Source organism: Tupaia chinensis, unplaced genomic scaffold, assembly GCF_000334495.1.
Source record: "Tupaia chinensis unplaced genomic scaffold, TupChi_1.0 Scaffold000355_1, whole genome shotgun sequence".
NCBI lineage: Eukaryota > Metazoa > Chordata > Mammalia > Scandentia > Tupaiidae > Tupaia > Tupaia belangeri.
In genome coordinates this window covers 773707-784357 of record NW_006159850.1, presented here as the reverse complement: position 1 = coordinate 784357, position 10651 = coordinate 773707, and the positions used below count along the sequence as shown (strand labels likewise).

At 64.3% G+C, this 10651-nt stretch overlaps 1 protein-coding gene across 1 annotated transcript; it reads left to right on the top strand.

Annotated features, from left to right (window-relative positions):
* The first annotated feature begins 261 nt into the window (after positions 1–261).
* TRAPPC2L (trafficking protein particle complex subunit 2L) lies at positions 262–2957 on the top strand. Its single transcript, XM_014589358.2, has 5 exons — positions 262–339; positions 462–634; positions 1294–1381; positions 1497–1576; positions 2780–2957. The coding sequence occupies exons 2-5, from the start codon at positions 519–521 to the stop codon at positions 2823–2825; spliced, it is 330 nt and encodes a 109-aa protein (XP_014444844.2). The 5' UTR covers positions 262–339; positions 462–518; the 3' UTR covers positions 2826–2957.
* Positions 2958–10651: the final 7694 nt, after the last annotated feature.

Below are 10651 nucleotides of genomic sequence, written 5' to 3'. Positions count from 1 at the left end.
GGCCTGCCGCCGAGTCCCGCTCCTCAAGCGAGACCAAGCTCGAGAGGCCGGGCGTCCCACGGGCCTGCGCCTGGGCGTCTGTGCAACCCGCGTGTTTGTGCCACGGGTCCGCAGCGCCCCGTGTCGCGGACACATGTGCGCGGAGGGTGGGGAGCTGCGGGGACCTCTGCCATCTCTGGGCAGGTGGTTGGTGAGAGGTGGAGCCGTGGTGTGGGCGGGTGTTTGGTGCCGCTGGAGTGGCCCCTCGCCGAGGCAGAGCTGGCTCCAGGCAGCCTAGGTGCGGGGTCTCGTCTCTTGCACCTGACCCCTGCCCTGTGCAAACACACGTGCACCTGCTAGGTTAGCGTGTCAGCAGTGTGGCGATTTTCGCAGTGGGTTTGGGGCGAGAAGGGGTCCCCGGGTGGCTGCGGAGGGGGGGGCGCTTGTGAGTGTCCTTTGTGCAGCTTGCTCCTTCCTGGCAGAACTACCCGCTGTACGTGCGCAGCACCCCCACGGAGAGCGAGCTGCGGTTCCACTACATGGTGCACACGGCTCTGGACGTGGTGGACGAGAAGGTCTCTGCCATGGGCAAGGCCCTGGTGGACCAGAGGGAGCTCTGTCTGGGCCTGCTCTACCCCACGGAGGACTACAAGGTGTATCTTCCCGGGCTGGGGGCGGTGCAGGGTGTGTCTGGGGTCAGGTGCCTTCAGTGCTGGAAGGAAGGAAAGCGGGCTTTCAGCAGGCGGGATTAGGGTGGCCTGAGGCTGGGAGACCTGCAGTCCTGTGGGTTCGTGGGAGAGCCTGTGGGAGAGGCAGACCGGGAGGAGCCAGCTCTGCCCTGTGCCTGAAGGGATTCTTAGAGCAGGGGTGGTTTAGTTCATCTTGTGGGGTCTGGCCTTGTGAGCCACTGGGAACTTTCCGTCAGTCCCTTGGGAACAAATCCCTTGGGGCTGTGCAGTCAAAGGTGTCCCGTGAGCCATAGGACTTGTCACAGTGAGCTGAGAGCCACTGTGTGAGGGCACTGCCTCCGGGGAGATTTGCCTCGTTTGAGAAACCTCTGGTTTTGTAGCTGACCTCTCGGGGCCAGACATGGCTTCAGGAAGACACAGGCACCCCGGAGTGCCCGGGGCGGGCCTAACTGCCAGCCTGCCCGCTGGGCCTGCAGTCCGCCCCGGGCACTGCGCTAGGTCGTCTGGCATGGCAGCTGCAGGACTGGCCACCTGCACATCGGTGGTCCAGGGGTGTCACAGAGGGTCCTCAGCTTGCAGGCGTTTGGGGCTATGGCACATGCGTGTTCCCTAACCAGCTGTGTAGATACGGCTACGTCACCAACTCCAAGGTGAAGTTCGTCATGGTGGTGGGCTCCTCCAACACGGCCCTTCGCGACAACGAGATCCGCAGCGTAAGCGCAGGGGCTCTGGGTGGGTGGGTTTTGTTTTCTCATCTTCCTGATTTTGAGATACTGAAAAGCCAGGAACGTGTGTAGCTGTGTGTCAGTTAAAGTGGTTTTGTTCCAGATGTTCCGAAAGCTGCATAACTCCTACACGGACGTGATGTGCAACCCCTTCTATAACCCGGGGGACCGGATCCAGTCCAGGTGGGCCCTGAGTCCGCGTGTGCTGCCTTGCTGGAGCGCAGCTACTGAAAACGCTGGGAGGGGTGGTTTCTCCCAGCCACCAGTGCTGCCCCAGAGGGAGTGGTTTTCTTTTTTTTTAAAGAGACAAAGTATTTGCTACAGGGTGTGTATGCTTGCACGAGAGGCAGAAAGTGAGCAATCACCCTCCAAGGAGGATGGCCACGCCGTGTCCCTTCTCTTCCATTTTCTTCTTGGGATTTTGGGCATACTTGTCCAGCTTGAGGTTTAAGCCATAGGGGCCGGAACTCGAACCATGGTTGACTAATTGGGAGTCCAGTGATGTAGCCACTATGCCATCTGCTGTTCCCTTTTAAAAAATTAATTCGTTGCACTTTTCTACGAGCAAGAGTGACAGAGGTGGCCCTCCGGCAGGGTCACCATGCTGTTCCCTCCCGCAGCCGCAGGCAGCCTTGGGGCAGGGTAGCACGTGGGGAGTGAGCCTGGAACTTCCACGTGGTCAGCCCCGTGGGTGCTTCCCGGTGCCCCACGCTCAGCCTCGCTGTTCGGGCTCGTGGATTGCAGTGTCACCCCACCGGCCGCTGCTGACCCGACTCGCCTGAGGGCGCGTGCTCGCTCGCTGGAGGGGGCACGGTGACGCTGCAGTCCCACACTCTGGGCGCACGCACCGCTGTCTGTCGAGCCGCTGGGTTTAGGCTTGAACTGTAGTCCAGCCATGGAGGACCCAGCCCCGTTAACCACCAGGCCCCTCGCTGGTCCCCAGACACCCTTTATAGGAACAGGCACCATCCGGAGGTCGTGAGACAGGGCCGTGTGCACCCGCCCCGCACCCACAGGAGTCCTTTGTTCCCAGACAGTTGTCCTGGGGCTCCTCCAGTGAGCAGGGGCCGTGGCATGAACCTAAGGTAGGCCCTTCCTGTGCCTGTCCCTCGGCCAGGACACAGTGGGTCCAGACCAGAGCAGGCAGGTGGCGTCCCCTAAGCCATATCTCCTGGGCCCCAGCCCTGCCTGGCCCTGCTCGCTGCTCCGCTCTGCTGTGTGAGGCCCGGCAGGGCAGGCTGGGGTGAGAGGCCAGGCCACAGAACATGGGGCAGGACACGGGCTCCTGCCCGGCGTCCAGGTCTCACGTCCCGGCCTCAGGTTGTCCTCCGCAGCAGGGTGGAGGGGGCCCGGGACTGCCCCTGAGCCGGTCCTTGTCTCCCGCAGGGCCTTCGACAGCGTGGTGACGTCTGTGATGGCCCAGGTCTGTTGAGTGGCTGCTGTGCTGCAGCGTGAAAGTGCCCACGCATGGGGACGTGTCACTGTGGTCTGTCCTGAGCCCAACGCGTGTGCCGCGTGTGCCGTGGCTGTGTATGCACCTCGACTAAAGGGCTTGGGAGACGAAGCATGGCGTCTTCCTTCTGTCCAGGGGCAAGGCCGAGGGCGGGCGGGCACCTGGAGCCTGCAGGGGGCCAGCAGGAGGGCTTCGAGGGTGCCCACCCCACCCTGCCCACATGGCAGCCTCCCGGGGCTGCTCCTCTCTGTACTCGGCCTCTGTCGTCTGCACCCCACCCACGTCACACTCACCCGGCCTCGGAAGGATCCTCTTGGGATGTGGAAGGCCACGTGGACCCACATGCTGTGCCCTCCTTAGTACTGTTGGGGTCGAGATGAGCCCCCGGCTGCAGCTCTGGGCCCTGGGCCCCTGGTGCTGCAAGGTCGACCCATTACCCAGCTAGCTGATGGGGACATGCCGTGTCCAGTGGCCGAGCCCGGCGGCCATCTTGTCCGCAGTGTCCCTGGCTGCCTCCTCTTTTAATCATTTTTTGAGTTGTCTTTTTGCTATAAGCATATGCACTCACCAGAGACACAGACAGGAAGTGAGAAGCTACCCGCTGGGAGACAGCCACACCGTAGTCCCTTCACTCTTCTAGGGACTTTGGGTGCACACACGCGCCCAGCGTGAGTTTTAAGCCTCCAGGTCTGGGACTTGAGCTGCTGTCGGCCATGTGGGAGTCCAGCCCCCTAACTACAGACCACCTGCTGTTGCTCCCTGAGGCCTCCCTCCCCGTAACCCAGGACCCCAGAGTTTCTCAAGGACATGTCGCACCGAGAATCTCCTAGGCATCGGGGAGGGCACTGGCAGGACCTTCCTCAGCCCTCTTCGGGTCCCCTCCTTTCATGCCATCCCAGGAGAGGAGCTCGCCGGGAGCATGTTCAGAGCGCAGACCCTGGCCCTGTGGCCCTGACTGAATCAGAAGACCTGGATTAGGCCCGAGAGGTACCAGGAAGCCACTGTGCTCGGGTCCCCCTTCAGCAAGAGCCCGTGTCGTCGAGGAGGGACTCCTGCCTGGGCAAACACCTGTGGCCCGGTGCGGTCACAGCCAAGTGGGCAGCCGGGCTGTGGTGCTGTTCTCCCTGGGGAGAGTCGGCTTGGTGTTCCTGCAGACGGGCTCCGTACAGCCCTGCCCAGCTCCGCGGCGCAGCAGGACGGCGGTTAGCAGCGGAGTGTCGGGCAGAGGTGCAGGCTTCACATGGGTGAGTCCTCGTCATGTCTGGGATCTGGACATGACAGCCAGAGCACAGCCAACCATGCTGAGCACACAAGGACAGGATGCGTCCTCAGTGGGGGACAAGAGGCAAGGAGTGTGGGCCTCTGTGGCGCTAGCCCTGGGCCGCTCAGACTCCACCTTTCTCTGGGTGAGAAAATAAAGGGCTTCTCCCTTGCGGCGTTGCCATTCTGGCTCTGTCCAGGGCAGCCAACCTGGCAGACCTTTGACCTGGGGAGTGCGTCGTCAGGTATGTCCCACTTTTAGCCCACGGGAGGGACAGGTGACTGCGCTTGGCTCTGATGCCTGGCCTGGGCCTGCTTGTCCCCTTCCTCCCCAGGCCCACCCTCCGTTGGCTGAGTGCCCGGGCGTGGGGCCTGAGCCGGCCCGCGCCTGTGCTGCAGCTCAGCCTTGCTCTCTGGGCGGCAGCGACACCCAGGTGGGTGGGGCGGGGAGCCCACTGACGGCCAGCGTCTCGACAGGGGGTGGCTTTGGGCCCTCGCCACCTGTGGGCTCAGTCCTTGGGGAAGGAGAGGTCGGGTGGGAAGGAGCAGACGGCCCCACGGCTGGGGAAGTGGGGGAGCTGTGAGCCCTGGGGCAGGTCACCAAGCCCCCTGCCCAGGTCAGGAGGCCTGGCCACTCCTCTGGGCTGGTGGCAGCTCTGATCGCCTGCAGAGGACATCTGTGTGACAGCATGGCCCTGTGGGTGGCCACTGGGCAGCACTAGCAGGGCCTCTGAGCCCTGGTCCACTCTGACGCTGGGGTCGGCACCCTCGAGTCCACCCCAGAGGCTCGGGCAGCTTGCAGGCTACGCCACCTCGCGGGCCGGAGTAGATGCCAGGGTGGGTGTGGAGGGGTGCCCTGGAGGCTTGGGCTGGACGTAGACCTGGGCTGTCTGACCTCGGGGGCTGCCCTGACAGCTCCGGAAACAGGCTCACGCTCTGCGAAGCTTCCTGGCTCCGGAGGCTTGAGGAGAGCGAGCTCTGGGCCCCAGCTCTAGTGGGCCTTGGGCTTCCAGCGGCCACCCTGACTGCTGGCCTGCCTTCCACGGCCACCTCGGTCTCGTGTGACGTGTGCCCTCGAGTCCAGGGTCAGCTACGTCAGCAGAGGGTTCTGGAGATAGTCGGGTTCAGCTCTGGGGTTACTGTGTGGCGTCTGCGCCCTTCAGCCCTCTGTGCTGACCCAGGGTAAGGGCAGCGGCAGCTGGCTTGGGAGGAAGCTGAGGACAGGTGTGCAGGGCAGGAGGGCGGCCTCCTGCCCCGCATGGGGACCTGCTGTCGGCCGCCAGCCAGCCCGAGGAGCACAGAGCGGCCCCGTGGGCTCAGACCCGTGGTCAGCTGAGTGAGGTCGGGCCTGCTGGGAGCTGGGTCTCCATATGCACACCGGCTGGCCTGGGCCTTGCAGCGTTGGTGGGGCGGAGACAGCATCTTGGTGCAGTGCCTCTGCTGGGGCCCCGTTTGTGCTTCTTAACGGGATGTGCGCCAGTCCCGTGCCACGTCTCCCAGGTGACAGCAGGTGCCATGGAAGCCACCAGGCAGGAGCAGGGTCATGGGCATGGGAGCTTGTCCCGCCCCGGGGATGAGAGCTGGGACCTCGCATGCCTTTGGTCTGTGTCGTCTTCCTGGTCGGCTGGCATTGTGGATATATACATGTTGGTGGGCCATGATTGGTTGAATGAAGGATTGTAAAAGGTGGGTTATGATTGGTTGTTTCTGTGGACCAATCATGAGGTGCCAGTTATACAAATCTGAGGGATTCTAAGCTCACCGATTTGCTATGGGAAGTGGCCAATCAGGGTATGGTTTCGAAGGTCAGGTTTTGTTTGTTTGTTTGTTTGAGAGGTTTTCGCTACAGGGCGGGTGCGCTCGCCCAACAGACAGAGACAGACAGAAAGCAAGAAATCACCCCCCCAGGGGGGATGGTCACGCCGCAATCCCTTCTCCTCCATTCTCCTCTCGGGATCTTGGGCACGCGCGCACATATGCCCGGCGTGAGTTTTAAGCCACCAGGTCCGGGACGAGAACCGTGGTCGACTACGTGGGAGTCCAGCGACATAGCCATTACGCTAACTGCTTGTTCCCGAAGGTCAGGTTTTGAAGGGAACCAATTGTGGCCTTTACGGGAAATAGCCGATCAGAGTATAGTTCTGAAGGTGAGGTTTTGAAGGGGGCCAATCATGGCCCTTGGCATTGTGTAATTGTTTGCTTTCTGAGAAACCAGAGATATTCGCTGGTACGCAGCCTCCCACAGGAGCTGTGCCTAAGGGTTCTAGCACCCCATTGCTGATGGTGGCCTCAACCTCACCCCCTTGGCTCTTTGACCGTTCAGGGGTCCACCCTGGAGTGATGTGGGAACCCAGGGTGTGGGCGCCAGGGGGTCTGCTGCCATGAACTTCTGAGGATGTTCCTGGCTGCTCCCGGCTCAGCCCCCACGCGGGCTTCTGGGTTGCTGGACTACTGACCCTGAGCCTGCAGGGCGGCCCCACTCCCTCCCCCGTCTGGGCCTGTGTGGCTACCCTGGTCACCCTGGTGGCTGTCCACACGACCCAGTGGGTTCTCCAGCCTCACCGACGCCCCATCTTCCTGGCCAGCTGCGCAGCACCCAGGCCCGGCAGTCTGGAACAGGTGCTCCCATGGAAGGGCGCTTCCTCGAGGGTGGCCACAGCCCACCCTGACCCAGTGGTCCCTCCCTCTGGCTGAGAGGCTCCCCCTGCAGACCTGTAGCAGCCTGGAGAGGGCAGGGAGGGCTCAGGTGGGCGCCCGGAGCCCAGGAAGGGCCTTATGTGTGGGCAGGTTTCCTGGGAGGGCTGTGGAGGGGGGGCGTGAGCTCATCTCCCGTCCCTCCCCCAAGGGGGAGATAAATAGAAGTGAGTTGGCGGGATAGGGACCCTGCTGAGGCCACCCCAGGCAGGTACCGCCAGCCACAGCCTTCACAGGGGCACGAGGCTCCCCACCCCCATCCAGCGTTCCCGCCCTTGGCTTGCTCCCCCAATCAGCGCTCCCTGGCCCCCAGCCTGCTAGCCGACTCGGCCCCTCGGAGCCCATCTGTGTGGCTGTCCTCACTGGCGAGGCTCCCCTACTACTCCTCAGGACCCGTGCCCCTGCACCGACTGCCAGGTCCCAGACACCCACGCTGCCCTCAACCCCAGGCTGCGTCCTGGCCTCACTCGCTGGTGCTGACTGGCCCGACCTAGGCCTGCCCTGGGGGTGGAGTCTGCTTTGGGGAAGGGCCCCGGGCCTGGGTGCACCCACAGGCCCCGCGTCAGTGGAGGGGACCCGAGAAGTCCTTCGGAGCAGCCTCGAACCAAAGGCCACGCCAAGGCCTTGTCCTCACATCCTCGTTGCCCTTAGTCCACCCTCCAAGGTTGAGCCCGAGCCTGGAGCTGCCTCCGGGAAGCCTGGGGTTCTCTGCTGTGGCTCGTGGGCAGGTGTGTGTAGAGCTTGCACCTGCAGGCCCTGCGTGCGTGTCTGCACTAGATGCACCTCAGGACTTTAGACGCCCACTGTCCACTTTCAGGACAGCCGTGGTCACAGACATGCCTGGTTGTTGCTCATGTCCCCTGTAGAGGGCTCTCCTAGGAGAGTGCTCCCTGCTACACGCAGGCCAAGTCCAGCCCCAGGCCAAGGGACCCCCACACGCCGCCCTGGCTGGATGTGACAAGCAGAGGGCACTGGGCCGAGGCAGAGGCTGTCCTCGGGCCGGGGGCGGGTGGCCAGCCTCTGCCCGTCTCCTCGGCTGTCCGGGGCCGGGGCTCCTGTATGAGCAGCACTGTGACAGGAGGCCTGGGCGCGGCCTGTCCCGGGACACCTCCCGGCCTCCAGGCCCCGGTCCAGCTCCATGGTGGCCAGGGTAGAACGCTCAGTGGCAGACCATGGGTGCAGCGGGGCTGGTCCCCACACCTACATTGACCCCTGGGGGCCGGAGAGCTGGTGGCGCAGGATGGTACCACGTGTCTCCCGCAGAGGGTAGCGGGCCTCCGGTGCCCGGCCGTGCCCTGTGGTCTGCCTGGGCACCGCTGTGTCCGTGGGGCTCTGCGGAGAGGCTCAGCGCCCTAGGGCTTCTTGCCTGGGAGCAGCCCCCACACTGAGCCCGGCCAGGGACCGAGGGTGAGGGAGGTGAAGGCTCTGGGCGAGTGCCGCATGCCCTGACGCCTTGGCAAAGCCCGCGTGTGTGCAGAGGTGGGGTTCATGGGTGATGATCGGCCAGCCGGGAGGTCCCCGTGGGTCAGACCCAGAGAAGGCTGCCTCTCCCTGGGTGTCCCCAGCCTTTGCCTTCCCCGTCCCAGCCTGCCCAGCCCCGGAGCCGGCCCAGTGTGCACCTGGCACCTCTCTTCCTCAAGTCTTCGTGGCCAGCCCATCCACCGAGGGACACCACGAGCCCTCGGGGCAGTGGCCATGTCTGTGCTGAGGACAGGCCGGCTGCCCGCATGCTGCCCTCTACCTCCATGTGGGCATCAGAACACACTGCCTGTGGCTGCACTGAGGCCGGCTGGGCCCAGCCCTGGCCGTGCTCGCCCTCCACGCTCAGCCCTGCAAGAGCAAACTGTCCCATTGTCCCCCGTCTGCCCTGACTGCCCCTGCCCTGCCCAGCTGGGGCTCACCCCACGCCTTTCCAGTGACACGTTTCAAATGCAGCATGCCCCACGCCCAGATCAAATTTACATCAGCCCCTTCTTCCAGAGGACCTGAGTCTGGACCTGCCGCAGCCAGGACACCAGGGCCACCCACCTGGCTCCTCGGAGGACGGATGGTGTGTTTCCAGCTGTGTCCACCCTCGGGACAGGCCTTGGCAGGGGCACAGGCCCTCAGAGCTGTTGGGAAGAAGCCATCTGTCCAGGCCACCTGAGGCACACCCTTCCACGGCTCACCTGGGTGCCCAGAAGAGGGCTCTGTCTCAGCAGCTGTCCGTGTGCCCCTGCCCCTGCTCGAGCTCCCACAGAGGGGTGCCTCTGGCCTGGCCCCGAGAACACCCCGGCATGTGGATACACTGGGACCCGCAGAGAGGCTGTTGGTGATAAGCGTAGGCTTTGTTCTGAAGACACGGGGGCCCGAGTGCCACAGCACCATGGGGACAGCCTCAGAGGACAGGGAGGGCTGTGTGCAGAAGCCCGCCCCTCAGGACAGCCTCGCCTGGCTCTTGGGGAGAGTGGAGGGCACAGGGAGCAGACTAGATCCCTGGCTGCCCACGCATGTGCAAGGGCAGAGGGGCCGTGGCTGGGGGAGTCAGAAAGTCGCCCTGATGGGAGGACCGTCAGGGGCTCAGGAACTGCACCTGGGCGGTGGGTGGGGCTCCGGAGAACCTGGCATGTCAGGCGATGACGCATTTGGGAAAACTGACACCAGGGACAGCTGGGCACACTGCCCCCGCGGCCACCTGTGTATCGGGGACCCTCCGGGGTCTTTGCCACGTGGCCCTGCCAGGCAGAGCCCTCTGCAGCAACCCCGGCCCAGCTGTTTGTCCATGTGGGATGGGCGGCTCTGGGCTCTCCCTGGTTCGGGCCAGAGGACTGGCCTGGACGGAGCCCTTCTGGACATCTGCAGACACCCTTGAGGGACTGTGACCCCTGCTCAGAGGAAGGCCAGCCAGGTCCAGGCCAGGCCAGGCCGAGGAGATGGAGGAGGTGCTGAGAAATGCTGGGGGTCACACCAGGGGTCTCTTCCCATTAGAGGGGGCCTGGGGCCAGCATCGTCCTGCAGTCCACCCCGACTGTCCATCTAGGCTGAGCTGTGGTTGGGAGTACCACCCTCCTACCTTAGCCCTGGCCTCAGGCAGGTAAAGCAGCCGTGGGGCCTGGTGCTCTGGGAGGGGGCACCGTGTGCAGCCACGTCTCGCAGAGTGCCTAGGCTTGGGAGGAGCCTCTCAGGCAGCCCCAGGCAGGAGTGTGTGGGCTCATGGGGTAGCAGGCTGGGCTTGGGCAGGAGGCAGGACAGCCCCTCCCAATCAGCCCGCAGTCAGGTGCAGAAACCACCGGCCCCTGTGGGCAGGCCCTCCCACACACGGGCAGTTGCCTTGCTCTGCAGGACTCCCTGAGCCACCTCAGCATCCCCACCGCCAGCCCCGCCCACCTTGCTACACCGACTGCTGGTGCAGGTGGAGGCACTGGGGCGGCAGCACCAACGGTGGCCTCCAGCGGCCCCTCCCACAAGCTGTGGCGGGAAGCTGCCCCACCCTCAGCCTCGAGGTCCAGCCCTGAAGACCGGCTGTCCCTGAGCGTGCCCGTGAAGGGAGCCTGTGCAGAGCCCACCAGCTCACCACGGCCTTGCCGGACACAGCCTTGCAGATCCGGCTTTATTTCCCACAGGCGTGGGGCCTGTGGGGCCACGGGGGCGAGAGCTTGGGCAGCCAGATGTACCCTCCCTGGGGCGGCTGTCCCAGTACAGCCGTCTGGGCAGGCTTGACAGTGGCATGAAGCCGGCACGGTGGATGAAGGCTTGTGCGGGTCACGTTCAGGGGAGGGCCACAGTCCCAGACCGGCCCTCCCTGCTCTGAGACCCACATGGCACAGCTCCGTGGGCCGCCGGGCTTCCAGGGTGCATTCTCACAGCCCTTC